Genomic DNA, 23,070 nt, shown 5'->3' with positions numbered 1-23,070 from the left:
ATGTTTAAAAGTAGTATGCCACTATAGTATATTTTAGATTAACTTGTAAAATAAACAAAATTGATATTTTCACTCAAACCATAGTACGTTCTATATACTGATTTTGTCAATATAACATGGAATAGTGGTGCAACAAATCACCATTCAGAGATGTATCAAAGACTTATTTAGTTGTATTACAGTAGTGGCTAGAGGACCCACATCTGTTAGGCTATATACAGAGTAAGGCTTTTTCTACATTAGCACTTTTGTCGGTAAAACTTCTGTTGGTCAGGGGTGTGAAAAAACACCCTCTAATTGATAAAAGCACTAGTGTGAACAGCACTATGCTGGTGGGAGATGCTCTCCTGCCAACATAGCTACCACCACTTGTTAGGGGTGGTTTAATTATACTGGCAGGAGAGCGCTTTCTTGCCAGCATAAAGTGGCTACACAGGAGAACTTACAGCAGAATGTCTTCAGCAGTACAGCTGTGCCACTGTAAGGTCTGTAGTGTAGACAAAGCCTAAGAAACAATCCCTGTCCTGAAGAACTTACAATCTAAATAGACAAGCCAGGCAAAGGGTGGGAGGGGAAACAGAGGCATAGATATAGGACAGTGACAGAGAAGAGAATAGAACTTATATGTCCTTATTCCGAGTCTGTGCTCTCTCATATGGTCCATGTACAACAATCTCAGATGTGTAAACTGCCAGAATCTTTTCACTGAACAACCTAATAGCATATTTTCAAAATATTTTTATTTTAGCATGTAAAAAGATGACTGGCTGTGTAAGCTTCATCATTTAACTTAATTATCTCCTGTGCCAAAGCCATTACCTATCTGTAAGGCTTCTTTCATCTCTGCAAAGGAAAATTTGCGATCTGCATGAAGCTTTCACTTATACTTACCCCATCTACTGTGTGCTGATTTTTATCTTTCACATTTCTCATTTAAAATGCAAACTGTAGAGTTACTAATCTTCCAGTTTTCGTCTTGATGAAAAAAATATGAAGGACTAAGAATCGAGTTGCTCCAGTATGGAAATGCAAAGGAGGGGGAGAAGGTACAAGGAGCCTCCTTTGTCCTGGGTTGGATAGGAGCTGCTAAATGGCAGTGTTTGTTTGTCTTCACTAAGTGCAAGGAATGGATCAGCTAGCACCACCAGGGCTACTGTATGCTCTAAAGAGTATATGGGCAGAGGTCTACCCAGGGTGCTACCCTTTCAACACTGAGCAGCAGTCGGAGACCTCATTCCATACATTGTAAAGGGGAGTACGGAATGAGGCAGTGCTCTAAGGAAATCTGTGCTCTACTGAAGAGCCATGCCTCATTCTTATGGTCTATTAACATGCACATTAAATGACACAGAGCTCTGTAGGCCACTATGATCATGTCTTAGTTACATGATCATAAATATTATTTCTCAAGAACTCTGTGAACTATTGTGTACAGAATGGCAGTATTGCAAGGCCTGAGTTATGGGAAACCCCTACCTAGTTGCTTTGAAGAAGGGGGCTGCATGATTACAGTGAATGAGGAAGAGGATCATACACTGAATACTCAAGATACAAAATTCTCTGAGCACCATCCATCCTGCACACTGATGGCTGAATTAAAGTAAATAGAATGTGAGAGTCTGATTGAGGCCTAGATGAGGCAGGACAACCAATTTTCAAGGAACAGGTCTGGCTTCCCTACCCTTATCACAAATCCTGCACCTTCAAGTGCCCTCCACATTTTGCAACCTCCCATAAACCCTTCTCACCCCTTGTAAAGGAGAGTGCATGAAGATCAGAGTGTGACACATACTTGGCTTACGTTTAACTTCATCAGTCCCTCGGTTCATAGGTCAGTAGCTTTAGCTGGAAGGAAAAGAGAGCTGCACTTTCAGGGTTTTCCTTATTTAAGTGGTGCTTTTGCTATAAGCAGTTTGTGCCCTGGGACTACTGAGAAGAGCTTATCTGTGCAGAGATGTTGTCAATGTCTGACTGCAGTAAGTGGAAAACAGAAGTAAGAACTTGTTTTGACAGTGTTCAGGATGTTTAACATGCCCCCCTCAAAGGATTATTTAAGATGTCTGATTCTCCACTCATTTTGTACATGCCTGTGACCTGATCCATCTTACACCACCATGTACTTCTGCTCTACACTGCACTGACTTATTCACATAGTCAACTTCATGTGCTTGAGGAAGGGGGGTAGCATGGACATTGGGTGAACTGCTGGCTCAGGAAGGCTAGCCTCCTTCTGTCTGAGGCCCTTCCACACTCCTCCCACTGGAGCCCAGAGTCCCCCCACTGTGGCCTTTGCCCCAGGCTAGCGTCACCAGCCCCAGAGCGCCAGAAGGCCGAGCAGTGTGAACCCAGCCCAGGAGGCTGGGCGGTGCGGCTCCAGCATCGGCCCCAGCTGGGGCCATGGTACAGGGGAGGAGCCACCCTCAGAGTGGGGAGCAGGAGGGGAACTGGGACCAGAGTATAGGCAAAGCCACACCTGGCTGTTTGGAGAGGCTCAGCTTCCCCCAACCTATAATACCCACTGCCCATGGCAGGAAGTAAATAAAACTTCAGCTGAGGGGTGCAGGAATACATTTGCTCAGTATCAAGGAACTCACTCAATTGTGCTCCTGTTCTACCAGGAAGTATAGGCAGCTGGCCTATCTCCAGGCCCCAGGAAGGGACCCACAGCCAGAGTCTTTTCAGGCCTTTCCTTCAGGGCACAGTTTTATTTTTCAAACATCAAACGTAAGCAAAACATCAAAACAAAGCTGTTCTTCTGTTCATGATTGGCTACAACTTCCAGAATTGTTTCCCCTTGCCTCAGTGCTGAAAGGAGGATACATCCTTCAGTGCTGAAAGGAGGATACATCCTTCTCTTTAATCCCCCTGCTTCAGTGCCTATCTCAGGAGCCCATCTCTGTCTCATACAGCAGTATCCCTCTGCCAACCGTTTACGGGGATCACCTGATCCCTTCCATGCTGAGTCTGGTTATGGAACAGGGCTGGATGGCTGTAAAATCCCCTGGCCCTTAAAGGGCTGACAATCCCTCTATTTCAGTTTTTCCTGTGCCTCCATGAGGAGGCTGTGCAGGGAATGGGAATTATTCTCTTCCAAATGTTTCACAGCCCCAGAAGAATGGCAAAAGATGAGATGTTGTCTGTTTAGGACGTTAAACAACAGCAGCAAACATCTGGATGAGGCATCCTACTCAGCTGCCAACTGTAGGGGACAGAATGGAAGCTTCTAATTCCACTCAGCTGAGGTTGTGGCAGACCCATTAGTCTCTGATAGACTCTCCCAATTAAAGGGGACTCTTCCCCCCCCCACCCCCAGGCTTGTTTTGCCTTAGTGTTAGTGTGGTGTATAGAAAAATCTTCCAATGAAAGAGTGTCTCCTTTTCTGTCCCTAGATAATATGTCTAGCCCTTAACAGAGGGATTAGCTGGTAGAGTGTTTTAGGCAGATTGGTCCTTTAGTGACCTTCACTGACAGCGTGCCAGTCAGGGAAGAACCTACTTACTCATCATGGGACATTGAACATGCATGGAGCACCCTGAATGTTTTCCTTGTTAGTTCTGTGGGTGGAGAGAGAGCAACTATGACCCTGGTGAAAGGGGGAAGGATTAGGAGACCCTGATAGAAAAGTGCTTTGGTGGTATTACCTGAGTATATCTCAAGTGGAAGGTGCCATTGGGACAAGCAAATAGCCTGTGTGACTGCAGAAGCAAAGAGGATTGTAGAGGATCTGTGGCTTAGTAAGAGAAAAACCCCAGAGGGGACAATTATGGTGCTCTATGGGGAGGACTGGATAATAGGATCCTTGAATGTGTATAAAAATGCTTCATCAGGCACTTCACAAAATATTTTACATATTTTAATATCATGTTTAAAATATTTCAACTTTAAAATTTAATGCATTTCAGGAAATTTGTCAGTTTTGCGTCAGTATTTTTATTGTTCCCGGTTTCCTGTTCTGCCCATCCCCCAGGATTTGCAGGTGCAGGCTCACTTCCAGAAGGGGTGAACTGAAGGGGTGATTTAATCTTTTTAAAAAATGTCACCAATGCAGTAATTTCCTCTTGGATGCTTTCTGTCATTCATGTGTCTAACTTCTATAGGTCAAAGGTCCTTAAAAGAATACAAGAAATCTAAATCTGGTATATTTTTTTTTTTATTTTGCAGAATAGAGTGAGGTGAGAGAAGCACAATTCATTGTATTATGTAAATGATTCTGTGCTATTATGTAGTAGTAAAATCTTATCCTTTTCACGTACATGATATGGGCATTCATTTTTGCTGTTATGTCTGTAACGTGATATCAGAAGCTAAGTATATTACTAATTATAATATAGTGCACTGTTATTTTCCTTTTTTCTTTGCAGCAAGCTTTTTAGTTCAGGTTTTCTTTTTTAATTTAATAGAGCTTGAGGTTTTTTTCCTCATGTATTTTCTGGTTTTATCTGTTCAAAATGATCCTTGCACCAGGGTGATGTTCCTGGACTGGCAAACTGGAACAGTTGCATGTTCTTTACAAGTGTTGACTCTAATTATTCCTTTTTTGATAACTGAAAGAATCCACATACTAAAAAAGGACCTTGATTCCCCCTATGCCCATAAGATAATAACATTCAATCATGAGACACTGACTTCCTACACATAAGAATCCTTGGTGTTTAAGGTGCACTGTTCAGTGCAAAAGATTCTAGCTCTTCTGGACAACTGTGTTCTTTCTCTCTCTCTTGTTTCCTCCCGGGGGAGGAGGAGTGAACTTTAGTTATGTTTTTGTATTGGCCATATATTCATTTAATAGTGCTTACTGGGAAAAGGAAGAAAGTCCAGAAACTCTCAGTGTTGAATCATAAACATCATGAACTAGTGATGTTTATTTAGGAGAGAAAAAGGAAAATTACATTGCCTACCGTCATTAAATAGAGTGACAGTTGTTGTAACTTAGTCTTGGTAAAGTAGATTTCTATGAACCAGTAACTACAGAAGCCCCAACTCCTAGCATTGAATTGCTTCCTAGTTCATTAATCTGATTCATACTGTAGAGCTCTCTTATACCTTTTGAGAGGCTGTGATGTGCTGTAGCAGGCGGAGGAGATGTAGAGCCTGAATGGGAATTGCTGGAGGCATTCTGTGAAGGACACAAGCAGACAGAATGCTTCTGAGAGCACTGGGAAATATGCTCAGAAATGACAATGCTACACATTTTATAAGGTATAATGTGTGCTTTTCCCTTCCCCCCACAGTACTTTCCTCCATTTACGAGAAAATTCGCACAGGGAACACAGCCAGAGCTAAACCTACCTGACCATGCCTCCTCTGGGGTGTGGAATGCCCATGACCTTGCTGACACCTCCCCTCCACACCTGTATTGTGCTGGAGGAGAGAAGAAACAGACATTCTGGATTCCCTCTGTGTAGGTGCATAGAGAGAGAAACTGAGGGTCAGGTTACATGTTTTCTTTCTCCTACTTGTTTATTAGTACAGGACATCCAGAATCTAACTTTTGTAGACTTTATTAATTTAAGGCTGTGATAATAATTTGCAGACATAACATCTTGGACTGTGATCTTCTCAGATCACCTAAACCAAACCAAGTCAGGTTTGGTTAGTCCCTACTTGGAAACTTCAGGAAAAACTCCTATGCAGGGAAATGGTGTTGGTGTTTCAGTAGGTGGCACTCTTTGCTCTGAGTCAGTACCCCAAAATAATGATATAAGGGAGAACTGAAGGTATCATTTCTCAGATGGGACAGAATACACCTTTCCTAATGCAATGTAAAACTAAGGACCACACGTCACCAAAGATAATAGCACTTTTTTGCTAGAATTCCAGTGTGAATCAAATTCCAGTTTACTTACAATTTCCACCTTCAGTTTTAATAGGGTTTGCTCTTCACTTCTTGACTTAAACTGTAATGTAGTGTTGCTGTACACTGTTAAATAGTAATGTGTTCCATTTCATAAGTGGCTCTGTTTTATTGGTAGTTAGAGATACATGTGATAGTTATTTACAGAACCTTGGCATTGTGTATCTGTATTTCTACTGCTTGTGGGAAAATGTACTATAAATTCCCAGCAGTTCAGATCTCATAAACTCTATTTCTTACTTAAAACTGTAGTCTGATCTCCTCTTACAGATAGTTTGGAGAGAAGCCAGTAACAGGACTGCAGTGGATTAAACCAGAAAAAATATGCCCAGCTGGAGGAGGATATTTAGGCATGCATACAACCATGCAGCTCTGGATTCTGGGTGTTCCTCTCAGCTACTCTGGCTTGTTCCAGCCTGATGATGTCAAATCTGATCATTGAGAGGTGCAAATTTTCAGTTTGATTGAAGGCCTTTGAAATATCTGTCTTCAGTTTGGAGGATAGCAGTTAAGTGGAAGTGTGAGCTGCATCTGTTGACAGATGACCCTTGCAGAAAGGATTAGTATCAATGGCATTTAAAACAGAGAGGCTAGGAATAGAGGGACTATTCTGAATCCTGGTGCAGGTTTAGGAAAATAAGAACTATCCAACTTTAAAGGGACAGTATATAATCCCTACTTTCAGGAACAGAGGTGTGTGTCCTCTGCGGTGGGCTCATTCTTTTAGGCCGAAGATTGGAGGTCTTGTTAGATGATGGGTATGTGTCAGGGAGCTGGCCCTTTTGGATGTCAAATTACAGCTATGTGATCTTGAGGGGTCTACAAGAACGACTATTACAAAGATTTACCCTTCTCATGTATAAATTGCCTTTCTGTTTTCATTCATTTGATCATTGCCTTACCAATGAGAGTATGGCAGCATTTAATTTAGGCAGCATCTAGAGCACATACTTAAGGAAAACTAAGTGGCCACTCTAAAATCAGAATTTTACCTTGGGGTACTTAGCTGCACATGAACTCATTAACTGCAGGCCCTTGCGTTTGTGTGCCTCATTCTTCCACTGTGGTTTGCTGTACACTATGGAGCTCTAAGGTAAAGTGCCTCACAAGGATTCCTCAGCTGGAAGATAGAAGCATTAAATTATTCAATTAATATGTATGAAATGCACAGAGAATTGGGATGAAAGCACTGTGATAAAGTGGTTGACCGCTGTAAATGAAGCAGGTCTGGCACCCCTGTACTGGAACAGGTGCTCTCTGGCCAATTAAGAAGGTGGGGCAGCACCTGGAGGCAGTACAAAATTAGGGAGTGACCCAGTGAGTGAGAATTCTGGTGAGTCAGTCAAGAAAAATCAAGAGAATCAAAGAAGACTGTGTGGAAAACTGCAGAGAGCAGAAAATCTCTCTAGAAAACAAAGGAATTATCTGGAAGCTAGTGGAGGGGCCAGCTTGTTGACTTTCAAGGGCCAAAGCCAGGGGTAGAAGGCTGAAAAGGGCTGGGGGCTAAGAAAGCAGTGAAGGGGCAGCCTGCTGTCCTTCCTGGACCAGAGAGAGAGCAAAGGCTGACAAGGGTTGAAGTCTGAAAACGAAGGATGATGCTTGTTGGCTTTAAGCTGGAGTCAAGAGCCTTTGAGAGCTGAAGGTGGGGAACAGTGAAGGAACTTGCCCACTTACATTTCCCAGGGGGATCTGTTAGCAGTGGGCAGGCTTCTGCCCGCCCAGTTCCCAGGAACCCAATAGGTACATTTCCCAGGCTGGAGGAACTGCCAGAAAGCCAGAGTGAATGAGGGGTGCTCCCAGCTAAGAGGCTGGGGGGGAGGTTCCTGCTGGGAAGAGCAGGTTTATACTCCAATTGGAAGGGCTGGAGTGGCTGCCCAGGTACGAGGACGGGAGAAGACTACAGTGAAGATCTAGGGCATGGTGAGTGCTGCATCGGAGAGCCAGGGTGTGATCAGGGACTTTGGGGTTGTATTGGATGTGTTGCCTAGATTATGGTGCTGGGATGTCATATGCACTGGGCTTTCTCTTCTGATCAATTAACTCCACAAGGGCTCTTTGTACTCAGAAAAGCACTTTTTAGAGTATTTGTGGGGACTGTGATGCAGGGAAACTGAGGTAAGTGTGGCTGTCATGGTGCACCCTGCCATGGAGGGTGCTCTAGGTGAGGCTGCTTCATGACAAGCACCTTCATTTGTAGAATTTTTTTAAAGATTATTTTTGAAAGGGACAGCCCTCCAGGTCCCCCAAGGACAGAACTGTCATGGAGAACACAAATGAGAACACTAACCCATGAGCTGCTCAGAAGATTTTAAGAAAGGAGATCCATGCTGATTTCACAATTGCCCTTGGGTGTCTTTAGGACATTAGAAAACAAATGCTATTAAGCTAGTGTCAACAGTCTTCAGAGTTGATCACTTGGGAAGATTTGGCTGATAGTTGGTAAAGTGCATTGGGATTCTTTGGGCTAAGAATATCCTTATGTTTATTTGTTTGTTTGCTGCAATGAATCACTCAGACTGTCTTTGAATCTCATGGTTTCCCAGGCTACCACAAGAGCCTGTCCTTTATGCATAATCATGTGTTTTATTTTAGAAATAATTTAGAATAACCAATTTTATTGCTCATAAAAACAAGAAGCCAACAGCAATGGCTTAAGTGATGGAGTAAGCAGAAGATGTGTAAGCTTTTGGAATCATTTGCTGTCCACCTATTTCAGAGCATTGTGTGTATGATGCTTCATAAAACAAATCAGTCCTGACTTTCTACACCTCTGCCAGCATTATTTCTAGTGTAATTTCATGGATGTCTTTTCTCTTACAAGTAACATACAGATATCTAGATTGTAGGTTATGCACTGTTAATGAAATCTAAATATAAACTATGTAGCTTTATTTGTTACTCAAAAGTTATATGGAACCATTTCCATTTTGTGTAACAATTGTTTTGAAGTCTTGGCTTGAGTCAACAGTCTTAATCTCATTATCTACTTGTCCATATCCAATCTGATAGAGAAGAAAATGAAAAATAAACACATACTACATTCATTTTAACACTGGTTTCTGGTTTGTAAACACCTAGAGTGTATCTGCTTAACTTTAACATTTAAATATTGTGATAGTATTGGGTGTTGTGAATGTTAGTAAATTGTGCAAGTTTTATTTAAGTGGGGGAAAATATGCAGCAAAATGAGTTCTGAAGTTAAAGTACTTTAGAAAATGTCCATATTTTGAAAAGACAAATGAAATTGCATTGCTCTTGGGTTTAACACAAATGCAGCCAAAAGATTTAAACTGCTTCATATTTATTTGAAATGGTATTTGAACATTATGTGTAACCCAGAGTTGTTCCTCAAAATATGTAAGGGAACAAATATATTCAAGCAGCACAGAAAGGCTCACAAAATATTTATGGTAAGTGGCCAGCCCCTTAAAACAGTAGTTTGCATAAGGGATTTCTGAAGTATATTTTTCAGCTCTTCATTCTTAATATTATAGAGACCATCAGCAGGTGGAAAGCTGGGCCTGTGGAGTCAGTCAAATCACCATAATCAACAACAGAAAAAGATAAAAAGAGGATCTGTCTGCAGTTTGTAGTATCTTGCATATTTTCAATCATGTGCCCCAAATTATACTTTCAAAGCAGGGAACAAGTCTAGCCACTCCTACTACACAAAGAAAGTTTGGGCCCTGACACATCTTGCCGTGTAAGTCCTGCAAACACCCATTTGTGGCACCTTACACTTGATACATTCTGCCAATTTTGGGGCCTTGCCCCCAAATTCTAATGCCTAAAATGAGAACAGATGTAGCCACTTCTACTGCACTGACAAAAAACTGACCCATAATGCATCCTGGTACATGAGGGGCTGCAAAAACCCAGTTCCAGCACCTGGATCTTGGCAGCTTCTGTTCCTAAACCCCTAAATGGTATAATTGTGATAGACCACACGTACTGCTCAGTGTAGGGGGCCCTTCCATTTTTGGCACCAGCCCCCCAAGTTGTACTGTCCAAACCTATATCACTGCTCCTACAAGACAAGAACCTCTATGCTCCAGCACATCATTTGCTAGACAAAGCTAAAACACACATTCTGTGCCTGGGTTTTGCTCCATCTGGAAAATGTTATATTGCATGTGTGGAAGCCAAGTGTCTGCTCCTATTCCATTATAAAACTATCATTGGCTACATCCTGGCACATGAACGTGTGAAAAATCCAACTAGGCACCTAGATACAGCAGGGTATAGCCAAGTTTTTTTTCACTTACAGTACGGGGATTTATGGCCAAATGATTTTTGTGACTACTGGACAGTGGAAATTGGGTGATGTCAGTCAAAAATTGGCAGGATCAAGATGCCAGGTTCTTTGCACTGTTCTGCTGGAATTTGGTTGGGTCTGGCCTTTTCTTAGTGCAGTAGAATAAAGCTTATTCTCTACTGATACTGTGGAATATGGGAGATGAGGGATAAAAACTGTCTGGATCCAGCTACAGGAACCATTTTTATGCCCTTATTCTATTGGAATGCATCAGAATCCAGTAACTTTTATGTACCTAGGGGCTTGTTCTCTGTTCATTGGGATTGCTGCCCAGCACTCACAGGATCCACCACGATTCAAGTGATGTCCATGTCTTTATTTGTTTTTGAAGCATCCATGCACCAGGATATGCCAGGGTACTTTTGGGGAGGGAGGATGCAGTAGGAGTGTTTATACCTGTTATCTATTCACACTGTACAATTTGGGATGTGGGCCAAACCCTGGCAAGACCCAATAGGACCCCTCAGCACCATTGTAAACGGAGCTTGTGCTTAGCAGTCTGTTTCAGGCTAAATGAGAGTTTAGGTTTCTTCTAAATTTAAAACTGACTTACTGGCGTGTGAAACATTAACCGAAGTTGCTTATTTCTAATAGTTGTAATGACAGTGAATTAATGAACAAACTGACTGTAAAATCTGAATGCCTGGGAAAGGGGGAAGCAAAGAGATCCTACACTGTAACTGCACTGGGTGGAAACAGATTAAACAGAAGATTTTTCTGCAGTTGGAGTAGATTTGGTATCATTATGATTGATTTTATTCATTTGGGGGAGTGTAATGGGTGTAACTGGAAGAGTATAAGGAACTGCAGTCCTGCCGGATGCTGGACATGCCCCGAGAATGTGGTATTTAAGAGTAAGCGTCTGGAATGCCAAATCCCCACCGTATGTCCCCACTTCTAAAACAGAGTCGGGGCAGAGGCTCGGAAAACTCGTTAGCCTTTAAGTAGCCTTACGAGTGACACAGTCATAGAGGCAGTGCATGAGCAGCGGCATCCTGCAGACGCCCCTTTCTCTCTCTCTCTCTCTCTCTCCCCCCCCTCACTCCGGCTCTGTCTCTCTCTCCAGTCTAGCCTGACGCAGGCAGATCGAAATCACCCTTAACAACCCAGCCTCCGGTGGAGTGGTGCCGGAGGGTTCCGTTTAAGATTATGTCTCTAATCCTCCTTCCGTAGCTCAGCGCGGCTCGCTGCCAAATCGCCCAGCCACACGGCGCAGGCTGGAGGCGAGTTTAAAGGGGGAGCGGAATCTGCCGGCGGCAGGTCGGTCGGGAGCGATCGGCAAAGTTGGTTGAAGTGGGAAGCTGCGGCTACTTCGGGGAAAGTTGCTGGGAGCGGGGGAGAGACAGGCTGCGGAGGAAGGCTCCCCGGGCCCGAGGAGGAGTATGGGCACTTTGCGGGATTTACAATACGCGCTGCAGGAGAAGATCGAGGAGCTGAGGCAGCGGGATGCTCTCATAGACGAGCTAGAGCTGGAGTTGGATCAGAAGGACGAACTGATCCAGAAACTACAAAACGAGCTGGACAAGTACCGCTCGGTGATCCGGCCCGCCACCCAGCAGGCGCAGCAGCAAACCTCCAGCACCCTGCAGGGGGAACACAGGACCAAGAGGCAGGCAATTTCAGCCGAGCCCACCGCATTTGACATCCAGGATCTCAGCCATGTCACCCTTCCCTTCTACCCCAAGAGCCCACAGTAAGCAGGGTTTAAGCGTTGTGTGCATCCTGTCTTTGGTAGTTGAATGGTCTCTGTATTGTCTGTCCATCCACTTGTTTAGACGAGTCCTGCACCTTCTGCTTTCCATTTCTGTTCTCATTCTCCGAAATATTCCTCCTAACGCTTCTCTTGGGCTGCCCACATTTCTTCAGCCACTGTAACTGCACGTATCCCTGTTCCGTGGTGTCTTTGTCAGCTGTCCAGGTATTCCCGAGCCCACTGGGAGCAGAGTTCCTAGACCATGAAGGGGGAAAGCGCATTCTCCCTATTACTGGGGTAAAATTGCCCATCCAAAAATTAACCCCGCTAACGGCTGCTTCATCAGACTGTCTTTGCCAATGTGGTACGTTTTTATGTCTGTTTTTGTGCTCGTGGTTTCTGCCCTGAATTTGTCCGCATTGCTGAATGGTTGACGTTTGAACTCTATGAAGCAAAATAGAATTTACTATCCTGATTATTTTTCCCCTCTCCTAAGGAAGGTGTTGCTGATTCCTGAGGTGCCGATAGCTAGCATCCAGAGAGGCAAATCCAGTCTCTTGATTTCTTTTTTTATTCGGTATTGCACCTGACAGGTGTGGGGTTTTTAAAGGTCTTACCTGGAGCAGATCCATAGTGTTCCTGGTTTCATAGCGCTCTGCACACCTGCTTTGCACTTTTCCAGGGGTCCAGGCTGTATCTGAGCTGTGGCTGCTGGCGCTGTTGTCAGGTAGCTAAGTTTGCACATTTTAAGGTTTTAAACATCATCCTTTGGGAGGCATAACTTGGATATAAAAATTGGCTCCTGGCTGTAGCTGAGCAGCCAAGCCTACCGAACTACTAGAGGAGATTGAAAATATAAATCCGACACACCACACCGGCTAAACTGCAATTCAATAATCACTGCGGTTGTGATACAACTGACACAACCAAGGAAATTCCGAGGTTAAAAGTTGCATTGCATGTATACACTGAGCCAATTGTGGCTAAGTATCGGAGCACATGTTGTCGGGCTGCTGAGAATCCCCCACACTGTCTATGCACAACAGGAGTGAACGGCTGAGGGCAAGAGTGTTTCCTTGCTTTTTTGTTTTATTTCCATCCTCTGTAGTCTTTGTCTACATCTTTTTGTAGCTAGACTGCCCTAGCTGTAACCTGACTGCTGAAAACTTGGCAGTCGTCCTTGGTTCAGGTGTGTAAGAAATGTTTTCGCTGGTGCTCGTCATGAAGCATCTCCCCTTCAGTCTGGAGCGAGAGAAGGTGTTCATAGTTCGGTGGGGCAGGGACTGTAGGTAATTCCGGCTGTGGTTTAGAATGGAGTGTCTGCTGATTTTGCGCTCCAAGGGCAGTTTTTGTGGCTCAGCTAACAGAACGATTATTTGGCGACACGAGTTCTCACCCCACTTCTTTCTAGTCTCGTCGTATATTAATTTAATGGCGGACATATCTGTGTATCTAATGAGGTATGTGGCCTTGTCTACTTAGGCATATTTGGATAAGGAGAAGGTGATACACTAACAGCTGCCTGGATAGTTTATAGTTCTGTGGCATTTTATTGGATTTTATGGAGGGCTCTGGAGCAGTAAATATCAAGCAATTAAATCTATTAAAAGATAAAATGAGAGAGAACTAGTTTGGGGTGAACAACGATCAACACCAAGGGGAGACCTTTTTTCAAAGAAAAATAAAGCTGATCAAAGCTTTGCTGACAGTGTAATGTAGAGTGAAAGGTGAGGAGAAGTTGGTGGGTGAGTACAAGTGTGGGGAGTTCCTTATCTGCCATTCTGTCCAACTACAGGAAAAACCGGGAAGATCCTAAGGTTAAAAACACCACGCGGGGTTCCATCAGACTCAGGTTCTGAGTAATGCCCTGCCTTTCTTGATATTACTCCTCCTGCGCTTAAGAACTTTTTTTTTTGGGGGGGGGGGGGGGGGAGAGCTACTCCAGTGACTTTCGCCACTGTGCTGCTTTGGTTGTCAACACAGTAGATAAAGGGAAAGTTTCAATAAATCTCTTTCAAGCTTTAAATAAAATTGGGAGATCATCTATCCTTGTTTCACACTTGCCGTCACAGACTATGCAAATTGGTTTAAGTGAGAAAACTGAGCACTTATGGAAGAGAGACTACATCCTCCATGCAGTGCTTAATATCTTTTTCACTCCCCAATAAAACTATTGATGTGTTTTGGTCCCATAATCATGAAAAAGCTTGTATACTTTTTAGTTCCTGGCTTATATCAAAACACCACACGCAGTTTCATGTGTTAGTCGCACGATTATTTTTAAGAGTCTTTTTGGAAATAAATGTTTTTCATTTTTGATATAAAAAGTTTTGCAGTTCAATATACTAACTTAGAATATTATCCTAGACCATAAGGTGAGTAGGAATTCATGTGGGTGAAGCAAATCTGCTAGAGGAAATATCTCCCAAATCTGCAAAGTAAAATATATACCCAGTACTAAAGCTAGCACTGATTCTCTTGTATAGGTTACAATAGTTTAGCGTCTTTCTGGTAGATTGAGTTCACTGCTTGCCTAATGTTTTGTTTAATTATTTGACGTGTCGAAATGTATTTGTCTCGTTTGTAACCATCAAATTTGTCTCATTCTGAGTTAAAACTCAGAATCCCTACTTTTGGGAAGTCTTCCCCCGCCCCCCCCTGCATTCACTAAAGCTAGTCAAAGGCTGGAGAGCGAGAGGGCCCTCATTAAGTCAAATCTGTTTAATGTTTACAGCTGACATTTTCCTTACGGTATGAGCGGCTAGCGAAAGGAAGCGAGGGGGGATTTCTCACAGCATGGCTCATGGGTTGTTAAGATCATTCTTGTGCTACTCTCTTTTTCCCATGTGGGAAATATGAAGCAGGGCACTCCAGCAGTTTATGACACGTGGTCATTGTATTCATTCCAGTTTGCATGGGCTTTCCCATACAAAAGCCTCTGGAGATTCTCTGTATTTGTGTCAGTGAAGCAGAATAAGCAAGGAATAATACAGGTTTTTCACTTCACCCAGACTGAGGAACAGGGCAAAGTGGCTAACAGATCTGGAAGTTTGAAAATGAGCTATACATTCACTGAAGTGGTTCTTCTTGGAAAGTGACACAATGCAATAAATCTCTGATAGGTAATACAAGAAGCTTAAACATTTGGGTTATTGATTGTGACTATCCCAATTGTTTTATATACATGGGTTTAAATGACCACCTTCTAAGCAAGTGAATGTGAGCACATCTTATTTGAAGATATTTTAAAATATCTGCGTAGTATACCTTTTGTCTAAATCTAATTAAGCACACACCTGTCATATCACTTATAAAATGTTAATTCCAAGTCTGCAGGCCCTGTGTACAATCAGGTCAAGTTTAGTAATTGTGGCTATGATTTTTCTTAAGAAAAAAGCATGCTGATGTAGAAAGCGCTATTCAGAGTTTACGAAATTAATATCTTGCATAAGAACCACTTTCTGTGCAAGATTACAGGCAATTCAGATCCAGTTGTGAGAGTCAGAAATAAGAAATTTAATTCGCTGTGTTTTCCAAATATTGAGTGTGTGTGTCACAAAATCTTATCAAAATAAGGTACTTTGCTGGCATCCTTTTATTTAGGGAACAAATTTGCAAGAGTGCACTTCTAATTCACTCGGGCCTCTTTAGATAAGGGAGTGATTTCTTACTGTAGCCGTTTTGGTTGCATTGTTTCAATAGTTTAAGAATGTAACTCTAATGTGTAGTTTTGAGTGACTAACGTTTGACTGAGAAGATTGTTACATCTCTTCAGGTGGAAAAGGAATTGTATTTTAAAATAATCATTCCAGAATACTAATTCCATTGCACATCTCATCCTATTGTTTCAGTGCTGTATAACCCTTGTAGCAGGTCCGTAGCCCGCTTACAAAGCAGAGATCACACTGCTTTAATAAAAGGCAGGAATCATTAACATGAGGTGAAGGGCAGCATGCCTTCTTTAATTCACACGGTTTGGCTCAAGGTTTGCAGCAGTTACTGCATTTCCTTGCAGTTCTAGGTAGAAGTGTAGTTATGTGTTTAATTTCCTTACTCACTAATAGCCATTTAGGAGAAAATCGTCCAAATCCTTTCACTTCTTCCATGGACACTAAAACAATGAAGACCTCGATGGGCTCTTTTGAAAGGAAGGAGGTAGAGGGAAAGTTTGAGGGGCTGCCAAATTTTGTACCCCAGAAAAGGGGGTTTATAATGGGAACACTAACAGATCCTTTAATACCGGGGCACTAACTGCTGCCACTAGAATACAAATGGCAGTTTTCCCTGGCTGGTGGGCCACATTTCCAGGCTTGTGTTCCTTGTGTCTCTCAAGATTAGGATTTGGTTTCCTTATGGGGGTGGGCAGAGGGAAGCAGACTCTGTTTCTATTGTTGCTGTTGGCTGCTAAGGCCTAGGCACATTTTTTTCCTTGTCTGCTTAGCAATGGAGGATCTCCACAGTATCCTAGCAACCAGTGTCTAACGCTAGACTGCTGGTCTTTTCGCCATCTCTCCTCTAGGTGCCTGCCCATGCCAAGAAAGTGGCTGTGTTCATCCGTCAGCCCAGCCGCGCTCGTTGGCACCTGAACGCCGCTTTACAGCTTACTAGGGCAACAAGCCTGGAGCTGAATCGGCACCAGAGGTTTCGAGGGAGAGCCACTTATGCAATCCTGGCGTTGACGTTTGAAATTCCAGGCTGAATTGTTTAGCTGCTGCTGCTTCCCTCCCTGCCTCCCCCTGCTCTCTCCTGTTAGTATCCGGTATGCTGGGAGCTCGGCTGCTTGCAAGATATTTCAACTATTCAGTCTTAGGGATAGTGCATGGGAATTTTCTCTGTGGATTGATCACCTTCCACAGCTAACGTGTAAGGAGGTAGCAGGTGAGACAGTCCCAGGAAGGCCCCTTTGTCTCCCTGCAATATAACAGCAGTTCTCTGAGACAGAAGTAGCATTTGTGGAAGTGTGGGGAGGGGTGTCAGATCCCAGACTCTCCTGCTGAGTCTAGCTGGGGAGCAGAACTAGAGCGGATACTAGTATTTCCACCTCGCCCCATCAGCTTGGACACCTGGGTTACCTAAAGCTATGGCCGTGGGTGGGGAAGTACAGGAGACCTGGCCTGTGTTGTGGCACAGATTCAAAGCTCCCTTCAGACCTGACCCCGCTTGTGCTGTATTTGCAAGTCATTAGTATCCTGCCGCGGCTAATTCGCCTCTTTGCTAGGGGGGCAGCGTTTCCCCCACGAAGCAGCTCCTGGCTATTTGCGATGGTGACAACGAGGTTGCATCCTAGAAAGACGTCCAGCCCTCGCAGACTGTAGCAGCCTTCTCCTCTCCCCCCGCTCCCCCAGCCGTCTTCCCAGCCAGCTGAAGTTTTTCCATAGCTATTTTTCCTTTTAAGGCAAATAGCTGGAGCTCAACACTGGATCTCGAATTGAAACAGACTGCACGAGTAGTGAGAGAAGCAGCAAGAGAGAGAGAGACACACACACACACACAGACCCCCTCAAGCCCTGTCCCCCTTGTCTGGTTAATTACAAACATCCGGACTCATGCTTGTCTATCTCACTGCTCTACGAGGCGCTACTGCAAGGAACAAGCAGCGGTGACTAGGGGAGGTGGCGACACCTGGGAAGAGACAGAACTAACTGGGTCTAGTCCGATATTGTCGTGTCAATTTTCTTTCTCCCCCCTCTCTCTCCCCCCCCTCCTCCCAATATTGTACAATAAAAATACAGGGAACAAGTCTTGTTGCTCCAGTCCCACTGCACAGAAAAGAAAAAACATCTGGACCTTGCCACAGCCCTGCTCAATACAGCCTCCTTCCCACCTCTCCCCCCCCCCCCAAAAAAAAAGGGGGTCCAGAACCTAATCCAAGCTGGAGCAACACAAACTTTTGCAACTTTTTGCAAATTCTAGTTTGTTTAGAAAACCTGTGTAACCATCCCTACTGCATGAAAAACATGTTTTTGACCCCAGCACACTGGCTAAACGCTGGCTGCGGCTCCCAATTCCACAGTGAAGTAAGAGCGGCTACACTTTTAGCTTGCATAGTTTGGGGGTTCGGGTAAAAAAAATTGCTCATATCCAGGTTCTGGATAGGAGTTTTGGCTGCACTCTTGTGCCCCAATGCACCAAGGTCTGTATTTTTCTGGGAGAGTAGGAGTGACTCTTGTTCTCTTATCCCATAGAATTTGGGAAAGTGAGGCCAAAAACTGGCAGAATCCAGGTATATACATCTTTTACTCCCTCCTCTCACCTCCCAGACTGCATATCTCTGAATTTCCATTGAAGCTCTGGCCCAGTTGCCACCACCTCACCAGCTCTCCTCCCATCTGGATTCAGGCTGATGGAGGGTACTGGTAGCTTATCTCTTCCCTCTTACTGTAAACTCTTTGATAAATGGTTAGATGCTTCTAATTGTTTCTGATAGGGCCCATTTAAATGTGTAATTTAATCATTTCCTTGGGCTAAGAATGGCAAAAGGAAAGGCTTCATATGGGAGATGACTGTTTAATATAATTGCAAATACCTCTGATGAAAATAAGCTTCATCTAATCAATGTCAATAGCAAAGTATTATTTTCCTCTGTCTTAACATATGAAAACGTATTCAGCAGACATATGGCACAGAAAACACAGTAGATGTAATAAAGATGTCTGGAGGACCAGAGGTGTTAATTACAGAGGGAAGCTAATCCTAAGGAAAAATAAACTTTTATTAGGAATAAATGTTCATGTCACACATTTGTTGTACCTAAATGTCATGGATAAAATCACATGAATTGGGATAGGTAAGCTTAGTTTGTAATATGTTAACATTTTATTCTCCAGCAATTTAAAGTGAAGGAATCTGAATGATTGTCAAAGCACTGGAAAATGCACAGGATTTTCAGTGGCAATATTACCAGATTTAGGCCTTCTCACATTAAACTGTATGGTTAATAAATTGACTGTAAAGCTTGTGGAAGTGATGTGACTTGAAGTAAAACAAATTCTAAATTTATTCAAGGTAATGTAAAATATAGAGAACCTGCAAAGTTTAAATATATCTATTGCTTCTAATAATTCAAACTTACTTTCTCATCCCATGGATCACATTAGTGATAATTGCATAACATAATGCATTAGGCTGCATTTAATAAAGTTCTATACAATTATCTTAAATAATGCTTTTATTCTAAATTAACATATTATTTTACAATGCAATTATGATAGTGAGAGAGGGTGATTTCTGTTTTAATTGTCCACAATTTTACAGGTGATACGCCTTGCTCAAGAAAAATACTTGATATTTTCTTGGACAGTCATGCCACAGTGGCATGAAGCCTTTTGCCTAAGGATAATACCTTTTGAGATAATGTGAAGTCTTCTTGAGATATACTGTTCATCATCCTAACTGTCCAGCCAAATCTGTAAATTTATGACTTTGATAGCATTTCTAACTTGAGCCTCAGAGCTATGAGAGAGAGAGAGTACTGTCATGCCAAAGAAGAAAAATGAGAACAGTGAGTTTTGCCCCTCTGGAGTTATTGTTTATGATAGAATATAACATGGATTAGACACACTCTGCCAGTTGTGCATGTGCCTAGATAAGGCACTGTATGAGGAAGCACAACTGATACTCTTGTCATTTTTAGATTTAGTTTATTGAAATCATTGACTGAATTACAAGTTTCACATATATATTTACATGCAAAGAAAATATCTTTATATTGGTCTTACATGGGTTTGGCAGGAAAACATGTCTTTTTGCCAGGGGTGAAAGTAACTTACAGGACTTACCAGTACTGCCGGAGACCTGAAGGGGGCATGGCCTCAGCCAGAAGAGGCATGGCCTCTCAAGATTTAAAGGCCCTGGGGAACCAGCTGTGGCTGGGAGACCCAGAGCCTTTAAATCAACCAGGGGCTCCCACCTGTAGAGGTGGCTGGGAGCCCCCCAGGGCTCAGGGGCAAAATAAAGGGTCCGGGGCTCTGGCCGCCAGGGGGAACCCCAAGCTTTGCGGGGCTGGGGTAGGGATTTACAGGGCCCAGAGCTCCTGCCACTGAGGGAAGCCCGGAGCCCTTTAAATCCCTGCCCCAGCCTGGTCGCCAGAGCCGTGGCCGGAATTCAAAGGGCTCTGGGCTGTCCCTTTTGAGCCCTTTAAATCCTCGCCCCAGCCCAGCCGCTGGAGCTGTGGCCGAGATTCAAAGGGCTCTGGGCTGCCCGCAATGGCGGGAGCTCTCATCCCTTTAAATCTCAGCCACGGCCATAATTTAAAGGGCTCTGGGCTGCCCACAGCGGTGGAGAGCTCTGAGCCCTATAAATTCCGGCCCCAGCCCGGCCGCCGGAGCTGCGTCCGGGATTTAAAGGGCTCTGCGCTTCCCACAGCCGCGGGCAGCCCAGAGTCCTTTCAATCCCCACTGTGGAAGTCAATGTGGTCCAGCACGGCATACTGGCTCTTGCTGGTACACCATACCAGACTGGCTTACTTTCACCTCTGACTGTATGTATGTGTATGTGTATGACTGTGTCACAAACAATACAGCCGCAGCCTACCACCAACCAGCAGCGACTCCAGCAACCGGCCCCAATGGGCTGCTGCCTGCAGAGAGCCAGCAGGTGCCACTGGGCTGGGTCTGCCAAGGAGTTAGTAACCAAGGCAAAAACCACAGCTAGCCAGCCAGCCAGAGAGGGAGCCGGGGCGGGGGAGGAGGAGAGGGGAAGTCAGGAGTGAATGAAGGACAACTGGAATAGCCTTCCTGAAATATACAAGATAGTTAGAGAAAGTTTTGTCAATTTCAGACTCTTCTTTCTGCAGGCAGGACAAAATAAAAAGAGATCTGAGATTGCACCCGATGTCCTAAGGACATTTCAGGTGTTTAAATCAATATATAAAGAGGGTGGATTGGAATGAAAACTACTATTTCTTTCAAAGGAGGCACAATAATTTCCCTGAATATTCAGTTTTCCCCTCCAATCCCTTTGTGGTTTTGTCTATGGAGGCTATTTGCTTTCCCTGTGAATCTTTAGTTGCTTTAGCAAAATTGTTTTGCCCAAAATAAACCCTAATCATCATGACACATCTTTCCACAATGTTCTCCATGTTTTTTTTTTGTGTTTGTTTTTTTTTAAACAGTACATTTTAAAGAGGATCTGCAAGCAGTTTGGACATCACAACCATGATCCTCTGCTGGGGAGGGAATGGGATAGATTTGAACTTGGAAATGGTTCCTGATTTTGATTGTGTTTAGGAGATCCCCTCATCCCAGGGGCAGAAAAGAACTGCCCCTGCCATAGTCACACATACCCAACAACAACTGGGAGTGAAATTAACAAGGATGCCAGAAACGGCTCCTAACTCTGGGCACTGAACTGCATAGGGAACAGCTGAGTTTAAACTGTTCTTTTGCAGGCAGCAGCAGCAGGCATCTCGGCCAGTCTCCCTACTGCAAGCTAGAGCCTAGAGGAAAACCTTTGCTGGGGGCAGGGGGAATGGAGAGGAATGCAGAGCCTTGTCTGCAGCCTGGCTGGAGGAGGGGGAGGGAGGAGATGAGAACCAATGTGACAGTGAGTTTTCCCCTTCCACCTGCTTTTATTAGCTCTGGATTTAAGCTGTGCAGCCAAATGCTTGTATTTGTTGTGTATATTAGTATTGGAGACATCCCCTCATCCCCAGGGGCAGAAAAGGACTGCCTCTGCCATGGTCAAACACACCCTCCCCTCAAGCCCCTCCCCTCAGCTACTGTGAGTGAAATTAACAAGGATGCCAGAAACTTAGCCCTGGGGGCTGAACCATCAGGAAACAGCTGAGTTTAAATTATTCTTATGCAGGGAACAGGCTTCTCTCTCCCTCCCTCAGTCAGTCTCCTTTTCTTACCGGTCCTCTGTACCTGCCCGTACCCGCTTACTTTCACTTCTGCTCTTTGCTTATACAATTAAAGTCAAACTAGCAAACAGAAAAACCTTGGAATAGCTTGTGATGTTCTGTGAAACAATTATGGCAGAGGGATGGATGCGGGGGAGGAAACTGGATACAGAACAGAAAATAACTCTTGAGTATGCATCATGAGCATTACATACGCATGGGTAAGGCAAGATCAGGGCCTTACTGCAGGTAATTCCATTGACACAATGGGATCAAACCTGCAATTTAGAGGAGCTTTGAAGATCATTGGAATGGAGCTGTCCTTGGCCATGTCCACTTTCCCCAGCTATACATCTGGTATACTGTGACTTCAAAGTGAAGCAGCAGACATCTCCAGCTGACTGGTTAATGCACCTTTACAGGATCTGGCCTTGCTAACATGAGTAATGACTAATCAAATTAATAGTAGTTAATAAATTTGGGTCCTGAAAGTGAATAATAGGGACTAGGAAAAGTGATCCTAGACATTTTAGAAGGCACTATGCTGTTAGTTGCATGGATGACTAGTACTGGATTGAAGCCATATAGTAGACTTTTGTGTACGAGTTGACCCTAGGTCTAATATTTGTTCACTTTACTCACATGAATGATACTACTCATCTGAGTAAGATTGGCAGGATTTGGTCCTTTATAATTCTAAACTCATGAAGTCCAGATTTTGGGGGCTAGTAGTAATACTGAGTGCATACAAAGTGTTGCATATGAAAAGCTGTGTACAATAATGAACTGCAGCACCTCTCTGAGGATTTTCTGCAGATGAAGTTGAGTCACAGAGAAGTTAAATAGCTGGCCCAAGGTCACACAGCAAGTCTGTCAGAGCTGGGATTAAAACTTAGTTGTTCCTGGCTATTTGTCCCATAGCTGGATCACAAGGGCTAGGTAACAGATCGAGAGCCAAATTTTGATTACTTTAGTCAGACAAATAGTGATTTTAATTTCAATGGGATTACTTGCATGAGAACAGTGAGCAGAATACGGCCATAAGTTTGCTATAATGCAAAGATTTATAATTTAAAAGTAATGTCAACCTAAAATGTTCCTATAACTGAATATCTTAAAAGAAGTTTGAATAGTTGGCAAAGATTTTGGGGTAGCTGACTAGCTTTCTGCTATAGAAAACTGATCAGGCAATCCTATAACAAGACTTATTTTCCCATCTGTGAAAGTTCTCTGTTTTTCATTGCCTCCTATTTGGCCTCCCACAAGCTGTATACTGATATATAAAATAGCATCAGGCATTAAAAGGATTGTGTTAGACTGAATTTGGACCAAAACTGAGATTGATTTATTTATTTAAATATTGAAAC

General features: G+C 43.5%; 1 protein-coding gene across 2 annotated transcripts in view; it reads left to right on the top strand.

Annotated features, from left to right (window-relative positions):
* Positions 1–23,070, top strand: part of PRKG1 (protein kinase cGMP-dependent 1) — an 886,438-nt gene that overhangs the window by 43,315 nt on the left and 820,053 nt on the right. Inside the window, exon 1 of one of the 2 annotated variants that reach the window (XM_050959421.1) lies at positions 11,221–11,862. The exons of the other annotated variant lie outside the window; for it this stretch is intronic. Within the exon in view, the coding sequence (XP_050815378.1) occupies positions 11,552–11,862 (311 nt within the window). The 5' untranslated portion in view covers positions 11,221–11,551. Of the gene's footprint in view, positions 1–11,220; positions 11,863–23,070 lie in introns of those variants that run through there. 2 annotated transcript variants of the gene reach the window in all.

This window comes from Gopherus flavomarginatus, chromosome 6 (genome assembly GCF_025201925.1).
Source record: "Gopherus flavomarginatus isolate rGopFla2 chromosome 6, rGopFla2.mat.asm, whole genome shotgun sequence".
Lineage (NCBI taxonomy): Eukaryota > Metazoa > Chordata > Testudines > Testudinidae > Gopherus > Gopherus flavomarginatus.
This window is presented reverse-complemented; position numbering and strand designations above follow the sequence as displayed.